This window comes from Camelus bactrianus, chromosome 32 (assembly GCF_048773025.1).
Source record: "Camelus bactrianus isolate YW-2024 breed Bactrian camel chromosome 32, ASM4877302v1, whole genome shotgun sequence".
Lineage (NCBI taxonomy): Eukaryota > Metazoa > Chordata > Mammalia > Artiodactyla > Camelidae > Camelus > Camelus bactrianus.
The window spans coordinates 23,079,809-23,098,697 of NC_133570.1; the positions used below are offsets into that span (position 1 = coordinate 23,079,809).

Genomic DNA, 18,889 nt, shown 5'->3' on the forward strand with positions numbered 1-18,889 from the left:
CACCGCCAGGCTACAGCACCCCACTCACCACTGCCATGTCATTCTTGAGCTTCTCCAGAGCGATCTCACACTTCTGCAGCGTTTTCAGGGGGCACCTATGGGCGAGAGGATGTGGCTGACCCTCTGTGTGGGAGGACAGGGGAGCCGGCAGCTCTCACGTTCTCATTCCAATCACTGATCGTCTGGCCGCCTCTGGATGGATTGAGCTGGGGGCCTTGGACATAGGAGCCCTCCTCAGGAACCCCAGCCACTCCACCTGCTGTTCCTAAACCCAGAGTCTAAGGCAAGGGGCCCAGGCCCCTGTCCCCCAACCCCATGACCCCAGTGAGGGCCTGGCCAGCTGTCCAGTTCCAACAGGCCCATTCCTCAGTATCCAGCATTCTACCCAGATAAGCAGAACAGGGAAGATGTTCCAGAGAGGGGGCCTGGCCTGAGACAAGGCGTAGGGAGTAACCCAAAGGCCAGTCCACATGCAGGCAGTGGCGCTGGCCGAGGGAAGGGACATGAGTGTGTGCCCACTGTTTTCCAAGTGCTTCTCAAGACCCCATCTCGGTTCACCCACAGCCAGTGTGAGCTGCAGTGTCCTTTTGCAGATGGGGCAACAGAAGCAGCCCAAGACCACCAGCAAGTCCAAGACAGGGCTGATGGTCAGACTGAGGCCTGTCAAGGTCAGCGGCGGCCTGGAGCTGGGCAGAGGTGAGGTGCTGGCAAAGGCAGGGGCCAGGCGCTTAGAGCCCCGGGACCCTCTCTCCAAACTCACTGTCACCCAGCACGTGCCCTAGGCTGGGCCGACCAAGCAACTGGGGACCCTCTGTGAGCGGCGGGTGCCCCATCCTCCCCATGGCCCTGGGGAAGAGCTCACCTCTTGGATGGGTCTGTCAGGATGTCCAGAAGGCTCTTCATCTTACTCAGGTCCTTCTTCCTGTCTGGGACGGAAGGGGGCACTGAGACCTGGCCTGGCGCCCGCCGGTCCCCCACCGCCGCACCGGCCTCACCTTCATTCTTGTCGATCTTGTTGATCATGCGGCGCAGCGGCTCGATGTACTTGGAGAGCTGCCGCAGCTTGTCCAGGTACTGCTGCTCCTCCGCCTGGCTGGGGCCCGCGGGGCTCATGACGGCGCTGGGGTTCACTGCAGGGCATGGCCCGTGAGCGCGGCCCAGACCGCCAGCCCTTGCCTCGAGGGCCGTACCCGGCCCAGGCCTGACTTACCAGGGGTGTTCAAAGGTCCCGGGGAGGGGACGCTGAAGTTCTGCGGGGTGCGCGCCGTCACTGGGCTCTGGGAGGGCTGCGGTGAGGGGCTGGGCAGGAAGCTGCTGGGGGATGGGGCGGGGCCGGAGCTGCGGTGGGCGAAGAAAGGAAGCGCTGTGAGCTGGGGCATCGGGCAGGCACTGGGCACCAGCAGGCGTCCGGGAGCCAGGTGAGGAGGGGCACACGGCAGGCCTACCTGACATTGGAGTTGGGCTGCGAGCTGGGCGGGCCGGGCTGCGGGGATGGTTGTGGGGGAGGGGGCATCGACTGCGGGGTCTGCACCTGCTGGCCCGGCGATGGTGAGGACAGCATGGTGAGGCTGCTCTGGCTGACCTGCAGGGGGAGGGGCTCAGCCTACTCACCGGGCCCACCCCGCCCCGCCCACCCTTGCCTTTCTCCGACACCCAACCTCTCAAATAAAGACACAGGCACATGCCCCGACCCATGGGTGCCAGTGAGCACACAGTGACCAAGGTGCTGGCAGAAGGGGACTTTGGGCTGGGAAAGGAAGTGTGGGAGTGTGGGAGCCTGTGGAGGGGAGGCTCTGTGACAGGCAGGACTGTTTCCCACAAGCCTCCATGAGACCCCACAGGCCACTGGTGACCCCAGCTCTGATGGCACCAAGGAAAAGCCCAGCTACAGGGCCGTGGGAAGACCATGTCTTACTATGTCCCACCTGGGCCTGCCTAACGGGAGCAGAGCTACCCCACGGTGCCCTCGCTGGCACACCTGGCCTGGCAGCTGAGCAGCCCCTGCAGGGCAGGCAGACCTCACTGGGGACGTGAGGTTAGACATCACCCTAGAGGCATTTCCTCATCTGTGGAGCCATTCACTCTGCTCCCTGCGGTCCTCGTGGTGGGTGCGGGGGGACGGGGGACCCCACTCCACTGTTGCCACTAGGACAAGGTCTGTGAACACCGGGGGAGGAGACCACACACCCAGGACTCAGGGACGAGGATGTGTGAAATCACTACTTTCCACCAAAGACACAAGATGCTTGTGGGGATGTCATCTGACTCCCATGCTGGGCCCTGTGCCAGGCACAGAATCCTGCTTAGTCACAGCTGTCCAGGCCTGGGAGGCAGCCCCACCCCAACACAAAGGTACAGCCACAGGACGTCGTAGGAGGAGAGGAACATGGTCGGAGGAGAGGCTGAGACAGACGAGACAGCCACATGTCAACACAGGCCGATGAGGAGGGCCCACTTTCTGTCCTGTCTTCTTGGACCCAATTTATTACAAGGAAGGAGCAATACCAGGCAGGCACAGTGGCTGCTGAGCACGTCCCTGAGGACTGTGTGCAGGCAGCAACCACAGGACGCGCCATGCAGACGTGTCACGGTCCGGGGGAGCCAGCAGTGGGGAGCTCAGGTGGGACACTGTGGGGCGGCTATGTTTTCACGATGTGTCCTGGAATCAGCTCTCTTTTCTAGGGAGGGACTGGATTAGAAACACAGACGCAAGAGCAGCTGCACATGACTCTGGAGCCAGCTCCATGGTCAGCCGAGTGCCCGGAGTGCCTGGCCTGGAGGGGCTGGGGAAGGAAGCAGGCCTGATCCCTGGCAACCAGGCCCCCACCAACAGGCCGAGGCAGGAAGACTGCAGCGTGGAGCCCACCTGAGGGTTTACTTTGAGTGTCCTGGTCTGGTGGCGCCCCTGGTGGTGCCTCTGGCCTCAGGGGCTGCTGGGGGACCAGTGGATGCTCACCACCACACAGGGGCCATGAGGAAGGGCACCCCTAAATGCTCCAGCCTGACCCACTGCGCTGAGGACAAACGAGAGTCTGCGCACAAAGAACTGAGAGCAAGGCCTGTATCACATAGGCAGAATGTTGAGGGGTTTATTGTTTTGTAAAAATGAGCCCTATGTGCTGATGCTAAAGTCATTCCCCGACACCCACCAACCCAGCTTGATGGTCACCCCAGCCTGATGGACGCGGAGCCAGAGGTGGCAAGAAAGGAAATGCAACAGCTGGAGGTGACAGAGCTGAGACCCCAGAGGGACAGGGCAAGGGGACAGCACCGGGGACAGAAGGCGTGGCGGGGCCGGGGCACCTGAGGCCCGAGCCCAATCTCGCGTCATGCTGTGGCCCTGGCAGCACCCTGCCCTCAGCTTCTGCTCCTCCAGAGACCTGTCTCTTAGCCTACCTACCAGCAGATTCCCGCCACCACCTCTTCCCACAACCTACACCCACCCAAAAGGACGTTGATTCCAAAGAGTCAGCCACTGTCTGTGATAAACTATGTCAATCCGCATTTGGGGGGACCCCAGGATTGGGCGGCAGGGACGGTGAAAACTCAACACGCCCCACTGGCAAGGCCTCACCCGGGACAGCCATGCTCGGGCAGGTGGTGGTGCCCGCATGCGTGCTGTCGGGGAGGCAGGGCTACTGCCTCCTGGGATGACAGATGCATCGCCCCGCAACAGAAACTGGATTTTAACGTTTTGGCAAATCTGAGGTTTTCACAGAAAACCCATGAAAATGGAAAGCCTATAAGATGAGGGCGCCGTGTCACCATTTCTTTGTCGGAATCTTAGAATGGTGCCTGGCCCATGAACACACGTGACAGTATTTGTGAAACAACCGAATACGCCATGGAAGAATTCCAGGTTCCACGTGAAAACAGATGGCCAGGAATTTGCATCCCTGAGAAAGCGCAATGTATACAGGAGTCTGCACCTGCCTACAAAGGGAGGCACAGGAAGTAAATTCTACACTCTCCACTGGAAACAGCACAACCTGACGGAACGTGGCCATGATGGACCAACTTGTTCTACGATCTGAGCCGGCCAGCCCGGCGGACACTAGCTGTGTCGCAGGCCTACTGGGCGCTGGAAATAGAACTGAATGAAACTTGAGAAGCTGAACTTTCAGTGTTGCTTCATTTTAATTACTTAAAAAGCCACATACAGCCAGTGGCTACAGTACTAGACATCACGGCACCAAAAAGCAAAAGTACTCACTTGGCTTTTGTTTGATTTGACCCCGAAGACGACAGCAGCACAACCATCTAAACACTAAAAACTATAAACGACACTCAGCTCTGCCTTCATCAGAACACCAACATGCTGGGACCAGCTGTCCCGCTCAGTAAGATGAAGACAAGCCCAGCCACGCACTCACATCCCCTCGAGCCACAAGCTGGGGGAGACCGCACACAAGCCCGGCCAGACCCTCTGGGAGCCACTGTGAAGGCGGCTGCTGACCAGTTCCGGGCCTCGTGAAGGCGCTGGGGACCCGAGCTGCCGGGGGCCCTAGACACTGCCCTGGGATTACTTGTGCAGACGGCTGTGTGCCCAGAGGAGTGGCACTCAACTGGATGGCAGACGGTGGGCGGGAACCGGGATATCTTACTGGCGATCATCTTGAGGACACAGGGACAACAGACCAGGCAATCACGATGAAGAAATGCGGCAGGGGCGCCCTGGGCAAGAGGCCTTGACTGGGAGGCACGCCGGCCTCCACGTTCAAGCCCACGGCATCCAGGCCATTCGAGGTTTTGAAATCTGGAGGAGCTGCTGGGAATGCTGCATCCAGAACTTCCTGCTCCTTCAACAAACTTCCAACCCTGGATGGGTGCACAGAGCCGGCAGGGCCAGACCCAAGCGGCTGGGGTGGTGCTTCTGGGAGACCAGGCTCCAGGGTGGGCCGGGGCAGAGTGGCTGGACCATTGTTACAACCCTCCCCCCAGAGGTGGACACCTCCCCTCTAGGAGTGCGTGCCTGACAAGGACGCCTGGGGCCTGAACTCCAACTCTCTTCCCCTCCTCTGAGCATATACAGGGCCCGGCGTTCCTTTCTAACTGCAACCCGGGAGAGGGGCTCTGCCTGAGGCCCTGCCCTTGTGAGGAGATGCACTGCCCACGAGGACATGGGTCAGGGCTGCCCCTGGACGGACAAGATGCCCGCAGGCTCCAGAATCCCAGCACGTGCTAAGACCGCTGTCCTTGGCCACTTACACTCTGGAAGCATTTAGGCTGGCCTGGTGTGCACTGGCGGGAACCCTCACTCTGGGGTGTGAACTGGGGGCTGGTCCTTGAAGAGCAGGGCCTGCATGTGCTCAAACTGTTAGGAAGGAACTAAGTGAAAACCACACAGCAGGTTCCGAAAGGAAGCAAGACTGATCGGTGGAAAAACAAAACACCTACCCCAGGAGGCTGAGCTGGTTTGTGAGGCGGGGCAGCCCTCACGCAGGGGCAAGGGAGGCATCCTCCCTGCATCTGTCGGACCCGAACCCTGCCTGCAGAACCCAGCACCACACACCAGACACAAACTGGGGCATCGGTGGGTGGAGCGCTCACACTACCCTGGGGCTCCAGGTGGGGGGCCTGTTGCCCGCTCCCACATACTTCAATCACGGCAGAATGTTCCACACCTGCTGTAATGCCAACAGGAAAAAGGCCACACGAGAGACCCCGGGAACTGGAAAGAAGCGGTGGAGAGCAGCACATGGCTCTGAAGGGTCCTCCATGTGCCTCTCCACCTCCCGTCAGAACAGCTGCAACCTTGTCTCGTCCACTGCGCCAACCCAGGCTGCAAAGGAAGGCTGTGAATCCAGAGACCCCCACCCTGGGGTCTCCTGCAGCCCAGGGACCCCGCTGCTGCTAGAGCCATGCAGCGAGGCCAGCTTCCCTGAGCTGGAAGCCACAAACAACCAGCAGGACGGCCTGGACCATCAGAAGACGTCAACTCCAGGGCTGCTCGCTTGCCCAACGCCGAGAAACGGGGTGAGAAGAGAGGTTTCGCTTCAGGACGGATGCTGCGAGGTCAAGGGCAAGGAGGGCCAAGACTCCCCTCTCCTACCTCCTGAGACGTGGCAAGGGCCTTGGCTCCTGCAGGGTGGGAGGTCACTCTGTGGCCACCGTCCCCGCCCTTACCACACACCACCCCCTACAGGGGACACCCAGGGCAGCCAACCCCCACCCGCTCCAGCTACAGATGCGACGTCCGTAGCGTGTTTCACACATCCAGTTTAGCTGGTAACCAAGTGCTGTGACCACAGAGTGACCCTCAAACACTGCAGGGCCCTCAGCCAGCACACTTCCCCTCGGGCAGCTTCCCGCGGACTCGAGCAATGTGGCCGGGATCAGGAAGGACCATTTCTGAGCCTCCACCCTGAAGCTCGTGGAACTCGCGGCATCCAGAGGGTGCTCAACACGCAGCCCTGTGCACCAGCAGGGTAGTTCGGCAGACACCGGTTGTGAGCGGGGCAGGGCAACGCTGGGGCGGACGGGCCAGCTGAAGGCTTCTCACCACGTCAACCGGCACATCTGCTCTGTCTACAGCCGACACTCTGCCGAGCCAGACTACCAGCATCCCCACCGCTGGGCAGAGACAGGAAGTACAAGGCCTGGGCCTGGACACAGACACGAGTGGGAGGGGGCCGCGGAGAAGGCACGAGGCCCATCCTCCAACTCCAGACACTGAGGAGGATGTCACCTCCACTAGGCCACGAGGTCAGGAGGCCTCCTCCATCCCATTGACACCCAATATGCAGGGGATGGGCTTGGGCCATACGTCAGCCAAGCCTGAGTGACCACCAGAGACAGATGCCACTATCTCCGTGCCCTTCCCAGGTTCTCAAGAGCTACTATCTGCCCACCAAGCCCTGTGCTCAGAGCTGACGCGAGAAAGAGAGAGCGACACTCTCCTCTCCAACGTGTTCTTGGAGAAGAAGGGAGAGGAAGACGCAGGGCGGCGGGGGAGAGGTGGGAACCACAGGAGCACAGCGCAGCTGGGGCCCAGACACGGCCGAGCAGGGCGGCCACCCGAGGACTCCAAGGACCAGCCCCGATCCAACCAGGACCCTCGCTGTAGAGCGTCTGAGACCCAGCTCTGTGCACAGGGGATGTGTACCTGCCGGCGCTTATGGGAGCCTAGGCTCGGGGCCCTCACCTGGACTCCGGACCCCACTATCTGGGTGGCCTGAGCTGTTGGCACTGCTGTCTGCGGCTGCACCTGGGGCTGCACCTGCTGCACCTGGGGCTGCACCTGCGGCTGCTGCACCACCATCGGAGCTCGGACCTGAGGGAAGAAGGGAGCACACAATCTGGAGACACCCAGGGCAGAGGGCAGAGCGCCCCCCACTGTTGTGGGAGCCTCGAGTCTCCAAGCCTTCCCTGACAAGGTGGGTGGGATTGCCATGACTTCACTGGCTGATGTCCTGTGACTGGCCGTCCCTTATCTGGGGCTCCTCTCAGGACTGTCCCACACCAGCTGGCTCTGAATCAGCATGGCTGGGCCCACCTCCCCCAACTTTAGCAAGAAGTTAGCCCCAACACGATGTCACCACACAGCTGTATCCACCAGCTACCTCAGCAAGCAAAGCGATGGCCCCAAGGCCACGTGCACAGCCCAGACTGCTAGGCCAAGCACACTGACAGCTCACTTGGAGCCCCGACTCCTAGAAGGAAACAGGGCCAGCTGGCTCCCAGGTGACAAATGTGACCCTCCTCATGACTCCTTCCAGCCTGCACTGGGGGCCTCCTATCCACCCGCCGTTTGGTTCAGGTGTGACCCTGTCCCCACTCTGCTCAATGAACTGCAAATAGAAAAGGCTAAGAAAACCAAGGAAGTGAGCTAAAAAAAATCTTAAGACGGCCCCTGGACACAGCTACCCCCAACCTGGTGACAATATCTTGTCTTCCATGTAAATATCACTCTACTGGACTTGCTTTTACAGAGCTGTAGGAGACTAAAAATTACAGTATTTTATATTAAACCCTTTCAAAGATACACTGATCTCTGCTCAGAGCAGAACCCCAAGCGGTCAGCAGACCTGTGGATGCTCAGTGGAGACACAGGCCCTCCCCTACAGTGAGAAAGCAGGTGCTGCCACCCAGCTAACTGTCCATGATCTTACACGTCCCGGCCTCTGCCGGGGTCAGCATGTTGCTTGGGAGACGAGCTGCTGGCCCAGCAGCGGGGGCGCCCCGCACAGGGTGCACGCTCCACTGCCAGGCAGGACGTGGGGGCCGGGGTCAGGGAGGGCACCTGAGTCCCAGGGCGTGAAGAAGAGGATGTGCTGTCTATGGCCAAGGAGCCTGAGACATCGCGGCAGTGCATAAAGGCACGAGGGCCCTGGGCACTCACCAGCTTCAGCTGTGGCTGGGTGTACAGCATCTGCCCAGGGAGTGCCGGCGCCTGTGACACCAGAGGCTGCGTCTGGGACTGTGGTGGAAGCTGCGACGGCTGGTTCTGGGCCACTGGCGGCTGGGGCTGTGGTGGTGGCTGGTGGTGCTGTGGGTGGTGCAGCTGCTGCAGCTGCTGAGGCAGGGCCTGCGAGGGGGCGGGCTGGGGCTGCTGCATGGGTGGCTGCTGCATGGGTGGTGGGGCCTGCAAAGCCTGCTGCTGCTGCTGCTGTTGCTGCAGCTGCAGCTGTGCCATCCGCTGCAGCTGCTGTTGCTGCTGCTGCTGCTGCATCTAGGGCGAAAACAAGCAGCACTGGTCACCTCGCTGGCCCCCGGGCCCCATGCCGGCCTTGCCCCCGAGAAGTCTGCCTGGGCTGCTCTCACAGAGGTGGAGGGAGCACCTCCCAGAATGACACTGGGGACGCCCAGGGTGCACCTGCGCCTTGGCTGCCAGATGCCAGCCCACCCCTAGGCCTGAGAAACGGAAGAGGGTCAAGAGAAGTGTCTGGAGGGCTGAGCAAGGGGTCACCTAGAGATGCAGCCCCAGAGAGGCTGGGATCAAGGCTCGACTGACTGCACATCTCTGCAGCCTCTCCAGGGACACGTTTGGTCCCTATGAGGTCATGGTACGAGCCTCAGGATGAGGAGGAAAAGTGGGACTGAAGGTTCACTGTCAGCCCTGGGAGAGGGGCTTCAAGGTCCAGGAGGGAGACTGATGGGAAAAGGAGGCAGCAAACTGAGGCCTGGGGCAGGTGGGAAAGTGGAGCGGGTCTCTCAGCTTCCCTCCCTCAACCAAGAGCAGACTGAAGGAAGACACATAACACGTCTGGGCACTGACCACAAATCACAGGAGGGAGAAAAGGTTTTCTTGTAAGCAGGGTATCTAATGTGACATTGCCACTCCCCTGTGGGACACTAGATGGGGTTCGATTAGTGCTGCGTCCAGACACCTGAACACTCAGGGGCAAAAACAGGAGGCACGCTGTGCTCCAAGGAAACGCATGCCCACGGGGTAGCCCAGAAATGCCTGCGCGGTGGTGTCCACCTCCCCCTTGCCTGTTAGCTCCCACATGAGTCATTTGCACCCAGGGGCCTCGGCTGGCCCAGGTCCCCGGCACACAGCAGGCCCGTGGGAGATGCCCTCCTCGTGGGGTCCCGGGCTCTGGGAGGAGGCGGCGGCCCAGGTGCAGGAGGAGGGGCGCCGATACCTGCTGCTGGTTTTGATGGTGCAGCTTAATCAGGTGCTGCTGCTGCTGCTGCTGGAGCTGCTGCTGCTGCTGCACCGCTGCCTGGAACTGCTGCTGCATGGCGCTCTGCTGCGCCTGGAACTGTTGCTGCTGCTGCTGCTGCTGCTGCTGTTGCTGCTGCTGCTGCAGCGCCACCTGCTGCTGCTGGAACTGCTGCTGCTGCTGCTGCAGCGCCACCTGCTGGAGCTGCAGCTGGGCTGGAGAGAGCGCGCGTCAGGGGACAGGGGATTGGGCAGGGTGGCACCGCAATGCCCCTGAGACCAACTGCCCTGAGCCACTTGTAACAGGTCCTGTGATGGCGAGGAGGCCCGGCCCCCAGTAAACCTTCGTCTGCTCTCTGCCTGCACAGGGGGCCTCCGCGGGACCCTGGGTGCCCACGGAGCCCCATGCCTGGGCTCCTTGGACTCGGCACAGTGGTGACAAGGTTCACTGCGCCGTCCCTTTCTTTCTACGGCCGAGTGACACCCCACTGAACGGATTTCCCAAGTAGCCACCCATCAGTTGACAGACATGTGGGTCGCTCCCACTTCTTGGTGGTTAGGGATAACACGGATATAAACAATCATTCACAAGATTTTCTGCGGTTTCTTTTCAGAAGGTGAAAATGTGTTAGGACTGACTGTGACGGCTGAATGACTGTGAGCGCACTGAAAACCACCGCCCGGTGCAGGTGAACCACACAAATGGAGCTGTCACCTGAGGTCAAAAAGAGGACCACAGAGAGACTGCACACTTCGCCCGGTTCCCGCAATGGGACCACTGTGGAAAACCAGAACATCGTAACACAGTCAGCACATGCGCTCACCTGCCTGAGTTCTACACGTTTTCTCACCTGGGTAGATTCAGCAGCTGTCACAATCAAAACACTGAACGGTCCCAACACCACAGGGAGCCCTCGTGGTGCCACCCCCTTCAGCAACTACTCCAGTGACCTCCGGTTCTTACATTTTAAAAATGCCGTAGAAGGGGAACCCTACAGCCGGCCCGGCTTTCTCCTTCAGCACACCCTCTGCAGACAGGCCGGGTGAGGAGCCTCTCCCAGCAGCACCTGCCGTTAAGCATACGTGTCCCAACCACGGGCTTAGACAAAGCTCTTCTCTACATTTATCACCTTCTGTGCTTAACTACCAGTAACGGAGACGAAACTGCCCACATGCCTTCCATTTCCAGGTCTTGCTGCATCGTCTTCTGAAATGTATTTTTGTTGGACTGCTGGGTTGAATTTTGTATGCTGTTTGGTCTTGTGGTTTGTTGTTTCTGTCTATCTCCATGTTTCCTATTGGTTTGGAATTTACAAACTACTTCTATTATTTCAGCAACGACCTTTTCAATTTTATCACGCGTATTTAACTTTATGTGCACACGACGGACCTGAAATCCTTGACATGTCCACTTCCTGACTTCCATTTAGCAGGGTCCCTGTTTATCTTCTCACGCCCATACGGCAGACTTATGTTAAGAGGCAGGATAGGATGAAGACCAGGGGTACAGCCTCTGACCCCAGTGCCTGGCTTCAAACCCCAACTCTGACACTGCTCTGCACCCCAGTTTCCTTAGCTGGAGAAAAGAGACAATAGTACCTCCCACACACACTGGACTAAGAACTAATCTATTACTGACTCAAAATTCCAGAGCTTGCAAAGAGAGGAGGTGAGCTCTGAGGATTATCTTAAGATAATTTTTGTTTATATGTGGATTTACAACCTCCTGACACTTTGTGCCAGACAGCTATTCCCTGTGGGGGGGCATCCATGCACGGAAGAGCTCAATGGCACCTCTGGCCTCTGCCCGCTGGCTGCCAGCAGCACCCCTGATGTAATGCCAAAATGTCTCCAAACATTGCCAAATCCCCCACAGGGTGCAGAATCGCTGACAATCACTGGTTTAGATTTATGCGTGTTTACTCCCTTATGTGGGAAATGTTTCTCCTTCCATTTACACCTGGTATCTTGGGAAGGATGGTCTGAGAGGTAAGAGGAAATGGTGAAGAAAAAAATAAAAAAGAGTATGTCCTTAAAAAACCATCTAGCGAAGGTCCCAGGCTTTATATCTGATTACCTGTTGATTCATCCACACTTTTCTTCTTTCAATAACTTTATTTCTCATTTCTGCAAGTTCTACTTGGTTACTTTTCAGATCTGCATGGTCATGCATGATGCGGGCTCACTGACTTGGAATTCCAGGCTTTATTTGGTTAAGCACCCCAAGGCCATGTCTAACAATGGCTATGTCAGGAGGAGGATGGTCCTCAGCCCCCAGTCTATCAAATAGCCAGAAATAGGGCTTATTTTAAAGTTGGTTTTACACACACGATGTTAAAATTCATCTAGAAACAAACACGCATAGAGGTTAAAAGTAAGTGTGGCTTCCAACCCTGTATCCCAACCCCAGCCTCTCCAACAGTCGCAGTGTGCCTCCTGCGACTAACCCAGGTCACCTGAGATGCACAGTGGGTTCTGGACTGCCCTTCAAGAGCCCTGGCCACCTCTGACCCAGGACTTGCCCTCTAGGGGCATGACACTAAGGCCTGAAGCAGCCTTCATCACACAGCAGTGTGTGGAGGTGTCAGAAAGGGGTAGCAGGCACCCAATGGGCCACTACATCTGTTTCAGGTAGACCAGGTGGCAAGCGGTCACAGGCAGGGCAGGAGGGTGTCTGGTAGAAGCGGCAGCAGGACATGAAAGCAGAGACCCACTGCAACCCCCACCTCAGAAGCTGAAAACAGGATTTGGTCCAAGGTCAAACCAGGAAGGATGCAGGCAGCTGACCAAAGCTTCGCCCTGAACTGACAAAGTCCTAGGGGAGAGACTGCAAGACAAACCATGGGAGCATCGGAAACTAATACGTTCTAAACTAGTTTTATTATAAAAGCTACGTCTGTGATGAAAAGAAATTCAACCACTGCACCAGAGTATAACGGAAGGAGCCAGAGCAGACACTTCTGAGCATCCCGCCCCATGTGTGCGTGTATGTGTGTGCCCTGACAAGACGGACACCGGAGCTCAGATACAGAACCAAGTGATGGGCGAGTGGTCAGATGGCAAGACGTCCACAGGGAGAAGGGACGAGGGGCGGCTGGGGCGCGAGGACAGAGCAAGGCACAAGGCAGCGCCGGCACACCAGGACACCCGGCACAGCACTCAGTGCTTGTGCCAGGTGGCGGGCAGCCACTGTCCTTTTCCCTGGGCTCCCGCGAGGGGTGGCCGACAGGAGCATGCGAGAAAGCACAAGTACACGAGTGGCCACAGAGGCTTTACTTGTCACAGCTGAGCAACCCAAGTGCCCTTCAAGGGAGAGTGGACAGGGAAACGCGGAACAGCCAGTCCAGGGGGCCCACTCGTCAGTGCACAGGAACAAATTCCAGCGCAACCCGGAGATGTCAAGAGTGTTACACCAAATGAAAGCAGCCAATCTCAGAAAGTCAAATACTGTATGATTCCACGGATGTAACATCGGCAAAGTGACAATTACAGAGGCAGAGAGCTGACCAGTGGCAGCCAGGCTCAGGGCTGGAGGGAAGGCACCACCCATGGTGGTGGCGGATGGGTGCCTCGTGCCTGCCAACTGTGGGGAGGGTTACTCCATGTGTCGGTGACGTCTAAGATGCCACCTACCACTGGGGAAGAGAAGCACAAGGATGGCCAGGCACCTCCTGCAGAAAGGGAATCTGGCAGCAAGCCACAGCCATGCAGGCAGGGGCCAGGGAAGCACGGGAAGGGACAGTCCCCAGGTTGGGGCAGGCTGGAGTCCAGGGGTTCTGACAACACTGTGGTTGCAAACACCGAGACAGAACTGTTTCTATCTTGACTACAGAGCACAGCCCCTACAAAGGGGTCCCGGGCCAACTGTCCCCATCTGAGCGCACTGCTGTGCCCAGGGCCAGCGGGCCTCAGCGCCCCAACCCTTTTGGGACTCTTCTCCCCACTCTCCTCACCCACACCTTACTAAGCAAAGGAATATGATGCCTCTCTGAGCAGTGCGGTACTTACTCTGTGGAGCTGCTGTGGACACAACCGCCAGGCCATGGGGCGCCATCCCTGAGGTGCCTGGAGGTGGCTGCCCCGAGAGGGGCATCGGCTGCCCCAGGGCGCCAAGGCCCCCCATCCCGCCCAGCGGCTGTCCTGGGCCCCGAGAAGGCAGGCCGATTCCAGCAGCTCCCGCGGCGGGCCCACCCGTCAGGCTCTGGAGCGCGTTCATTGGGTCTGCAGGAGACAGGGCACAGCGTCCCAGGCTCTGCCGGCCGGCAGCCTCCCCGAGCCACACCACCTCCGCCTCCAGGCTCCACTCCCTCCGCGCCCCAGGCGGGGAGAGGCCGGAGCTCTGGGAGTCCCCCAAACCCTGGCACAACTGCCTGCCACACGCCAGCGGCCAGGACACTGGAGTGCCTGTCACTCTCCTGGACCCGGAGCCCTGCCCTCCAGCTGGGTGACACACAGCTGGGAATTTCAAAGAAAACGCGGGACAAGGGTCTTTCTTCACAGGGGCAGGGGCAGATCTTCTCCCAGGGAGGTTACAAGTCCCCTTGTACCTCAGAAGCCCACCTCTGCTAAGTCTGGGCAGGACCCCGCAGAGAAGCAGTTTTCAGGTAAGAACCCCAAGAACCAGAGAAAGTGAGCAGGAGGGGTCTCCCTGGCCACCCTGGGCCAGCTGGCTGACAATCACTGCCCATGCCCCCAGGCCCCTGGGCACCCGGCCCCTGTGGCTCCGCCGCCTATGGAGAGACAGCAGGCTAGGCAGCTCCCTGCCTGACAGGCTGCAGTTTAGCTGGCTGTTTGGATATGCTAAACGCCTTCACTGGCTGCTCACTCGGCAAGACCAGGGCTAAAGAAACAGGGCTGTCATATGATAAACGCTTGAAATTAAAAACTGAATAATAATTTTTAACTTACAAAGAAACTCTGTAACATGAGAAAGTGAATTCATAGCTATTCTCTGAGAATTACCACCACAGATCATTACACTGAATATACCATAACAGTTCTCCAGAGAGCCCATAATTCTGGACAGTATCTCAGCAATCATGAGACTTCATCCTCTTTGCTGGGTGGAGGGGGAGGGGTGGTGCTGGGAGGAAGGTGGGCGGAGGGCCAGGAGCTCTTGGTTCCCACGGAACCAGGGTCTTTCCAGAAACTTTTTCCTCTAGAGACAGCTCAATCCCAGGCACACACAGCATCCACCTTGTCACTCCTGCCACCCCAGATCCAAAGTTGGGAAAAACTTTCATTCAAAAAGGAAAAACTCTTACCACTGACAGAAGCTTGAGATTTCTTGTTATCTATATTTAAAAAAAAAAAAAGAAAAAAACCAAAGTAAACAAAGTTTTAAATAACCACATACTTCCATGCTAAGTCAATTCTGAAGGCATTCGCCCAGACGTCATTTGCTAAAACTAAGCTGACTCTGCCTAGAAACTAGACAAAACATACCTCAGAGCTTCAGAATGTGTGTGCACATGTGCATGAACACATGTGTGCGTGTGTCCCACCCCCTGCAGCATGGACACACAAGGAGGCCTGGGAAAGAGGCCCAGAAGCACCCACAGTCAGCCCAAGCCTTGCATCCTTGCCCCAGGCAGAGGCTTGCTCTGGGCCCCATCCCTCCCAGGTCCCGGCTTCAACCCAGTAAAAAGTCAGTGTGGAAAGAAGCAACAGCCCGTAGGGACGCAGGGACTCTCTCCCTCCATGGGAGATGACTGACACTCAGGCTGTAGCTGCCTCTACAGCCACAGGAGCAGCAGCTCCATGGACTGGCTGCGTGGGGAGCGGGGCAGAGCTGTCTCCCGTGGTCACGCAAATGCAGGCAGGAGGGAGGAGCCAGGGTGGAAACCCCACAGTGCCCAGGAGGCTGGTGTCCTTGAGAGACCGCGGTCACTCAGGAACACAGTGTCCACACAGATAGGCCCAACACAAAAGACCACTGAGCCCCGACCCTGGCTGCAGTGACACAGGAGCTCTGAAGAGCCACAGGGCTGCAGGCTGGCGGACAGGAGCACAGTGGCCCTGCGCATCTCACGGGGCAGGGAGCGAGGGACGGCCCTGGAGAAGCTGGCCCCAGAAACTTCCAGCCTGACAGTAACACATGTTTATGTCCAGGCTCCCCCGGTCAACAAAAACAATTAGGGAAGAAAGTGTTCAGGGTGGACTCTGCTTACTTAAGGATGGCCTAGGGATGAAAGCAGCAGTCCTTCGAAAAGGGAGAATAAACAGACAGGCGGGAAGAGCAATCCGGTTTAGACCGCTTGGACGCCAAAATCAGCATGTCTGAGGCTGATGCTCTGGGAGGATGGCAGACGTGGAATCCAATGCAAAGCAATGAAGAGCCTCCCAGAAGCAGGCGCTGCTCACAGACATCCCACCTCGGGCCCAGCGGCCGACCACCACCACCCAGAGACGTGAAGTTTACTTACGAATGTCTCGAAAATGGATAATAAGCCTGGCCACGAGGGAAAGGTATTCGTCCTAAAAGTAAAAACAGGAAGCAGTTTAATCCCAGATGGCGAAGAGACACTCTGCTCTGCCCCCAGCAGAGGCCTTTCCCCAGGGCGATGCCTGGCCCCCTCCCAGGATGGAGACAGGCCTCCGTGCGAGGCTCCCGCAGGCCAACAAAAGGCACAAACAGAAAACCAAGAAGGTACAAGGCCCTAGGAGCTGCTGCTTCCCTGCAAGCTGGGAACCCCAGCCAGGGCCGTGTGGGGCTCAGGACCCCGCTCCTCAGAAGGGCCTGAGGGCACACGCATTGCAGTGTCTTTGCTCTAATTGTACCAAAGCACGTTCGCTTTTAAGGCCGGCCTGTTGCTTTTCACTGCTGAGGTCGTGCTCGCATGCAAATCTGAACAAGCGCCAGGCTGCGCTAAAAGCCCTGTGCTGATCCAAATTTACTGCACAGCTGAGGGGAAGGCACAATGCCACTCAGGGGAGGCAGGTGAAGGCCACCACTGAGGGCCCTCTGGGCTCTGGAAGCCACATCTCTGGAACAGCCTACAAGGCCTGCCTTCCACGAACTCTCTTTGCTGTAACCAAGGACATCTACTTCAGGGAAATCACTACTTTGAGTTTGTCCTGAGGTCAACGAAGGGATGTTTATAAATCAAATCTTATTTCAGAGATGCTGGGCCGTCCTGGCAAAGCAGGCAGAGGGCAGGGCCTTCAGCCCCACCTGCTCACACACCCCTCCTAAGTCACTGCGACCCTGAGTCCAAGGGACAGCAGGCTGGCGGGACAACCAGCTGCAGCTCCTGTGCTAGGACACTGGGCAGCCCACAAGCCCAGGGACAGAGTGAACCATCGTGAGAACACCTCGAGGGGAGCTACAGGAGAGAGGGAAGCACGCTCTCTCATCCTCCAGCCCCAATTCATCTCTGGCGGATACAGGCCTGGGGCGGCCGCAGGCCAGGTACAGAGGAAGGGCAGGGAGGCTCTGCTGCAGCAAAGGGACCCAGGGGAGGAAGGCCAACATGCCCAACCCTCCATGGCCCCCACCCATTCCTGGGAGAGGGCCCCCCAGGTCAGCTGATAAGGTTGGTCTCTGGAGGAGAGCAGGGTGGCAAGTGGGGCAAGAAAAGCAGGGGATAGCACGAGCCCAGAAACAAGGGATCAAGGACAAGGTGGCTAAGGACAGGGGGTCGAGGACAAGGGGCTGGCCAGCTCAATGTCTGATGTCTCGTTAAGGCCTTGGGCCATCTTTGAGGTCAGAGAAACCATAGGAGAATTTGCTGAGCTCTGTACGCTCTCATAAAAAGTGAAACAGGAGGACGCAGGTTGAAAAAGCAGCCAGACACAGTTACTCCAACACAAGGTACAATGAATGGGGCTCAGGGCCATGTTCCCAAAGCCCCTGGCACCGAACCAGGACCGAGCTCTCTGAGCTGGGCAGGCAGAGGGCATCCTCAGTTCCGCTGAGGCTGCTCTGAGCCGGGTGCCCAGGAGTGATCAGCTGACAGAAGTGGGCATGGGGAGTCACACTGCCACTGAGGGAGTTCTTGAGGGTTAAATACATCTCCAAAATCCTTGCCAAGGCCATAGGTCTGCACTGAGGGCGACTCTGACCCCCAGGGCCAGCTGCTTTCCTCCCGGCCTGACTGACCTCCCCTGGCATGGGACTTGTTAGTTTCTACAAAGTCTTAAGTTTTCTCCACATATTGAAAAATATACCAAGTCCCAGAGCAGGCACTCCAGAGCCAGTGTTCTCAGCAACACAGGAACTTTGATAAGCACTGTGCTGTGATTCACATATTTTAACATTTTATTTTTATACATTATTTTAGACATACAAAAATGAATAATAAAAAAATGACAATGGGCTCCTTACCCAGTTTCAATTAAAAAATTAGATGGCAAGGAGAAAGCAATCTAGCACCCCGTGCCCCCACTGACTTGCCCTACACCTCACTGGTCAACTGGAGAAAGTCATGAGGACTAGACAGCATGCTGATAAAGGATGCTCAGTATGTGCTCCTAAAAACAGAGCTACTGAAAACCAAAGGGTCAGCATTTACAAGGCAGCTTCCGAGCAAGCACGCTGACCAGAGTTGGGGGGTGCAGGAGGAGTCCCGGAGGTCATCCTTCAGACAGAGCAGGGGCAGGAAAAGGGCCCCTGGACCTGTCAGGAACCGGCTGCATCCAGGCCTTTCCAGCAGATTCCAGCAGCTGTCAAGAAAATGCTAGTCGGGGGATAGTGTATAGCTCGGTGGTAGAGTGTATGCTTAGCATGCATGAGGTCCTGGTTCAATTCCCAGTACCTCCACTAAAAAATAAATAAATAAATTTAATGACCTCCCCCACCAAAGAAAAGAAAATGTAGCCTTTTCAGGTATTCGCATTTTTCAATGGATATAACTGTGCTTTTCTCTTCCAATATCTGGCTCCAATTAAGTGCGGACAGCAGAAGATGTATTCAGATTCAGTCAAAAGCCTGACCCGGGGCTCACGAAGTCCTTAAGAAAGACTGAAGGGAGGACAGCGTCTTCTGTACCAGACAGGCGTAGCCTCCTCCTCCTTTCCCAGCAGTGCTCCTGCCCTGTGACTCCCGCCGGCTGCTGGGCAGCTCAGGTCCTCCTCTTTATTAGCCTCTAGGCAGCTTCCCATTTCTGATGCTCTCAGCCTCCCTGGACCAAGTTTCACCTTGGGCCCCCCACCCCGCCCCCCACTACAGGGACTCGGGTCTACATGTCACATCTACACTGTAAACCAGAGACATGCACAACTTTCATATGATACCATGTTATGTGCAAAAGAGTTGGCATGTGTACAAGGTAAGTTTCATTT

General features: G+C 57.5%; 1 protein-coding gene across 2 annotated transcripts in view; it reads right to left on the reverse strand.

Moving 5' to 3' along the window:
• Nucleotides 1–18,889, reverse strand: part of MED15 (mediator complex subunit 15) — a 36,182-nt gene that overhangs the window by 2,680 nt on the left and 14,613 nt on the right. For both annotated transcript variants that reach the window (XR_012503536.1, XM_074355962.1), the window contains exons 3-13: nt 16,033–16,084; nt 14,872–14,901; nt 13,616–13,828; nt 9,588–9,823; nt 8,342–8,671; nt 7,145–7,273; nt 1,446–1,582; nt 1,211–1,338; nt 996–1,130; nt 863–926; nt 29–95 (exon numbers count right to left, since the gene is read on the reverse strand). Coding sequence is in view for 1 of the 2 variants with exons in the window: in XM_074355962.1 (XP_074212063.1) it covers nt 29–95; nt 863–926; nt 996–1,130; nt 1,211–1,338; nt 1,446–1,582; nt 7,145–7,273; nt 8,342–8,671; nt 9,588–9,823; nt 13,616–13,828; nt 14,872–14,901; nt 16,033–16,084 (1,521 nt within the window). In the remaining variant the exon portion in view is untranslated. The remainder of the gene's footprint in view (nt 1–28; nt 96–862; nt 927–995; nt 1,131–1,210; nt 1,339–1,445; nt 1,583–7,144; nt 7,274–8,341; nt 8,672–9,587; nt 9,824–13,615; nt 13,829–14,871; nt 14,902–16,032; nt 16,085–18,889) is intronic.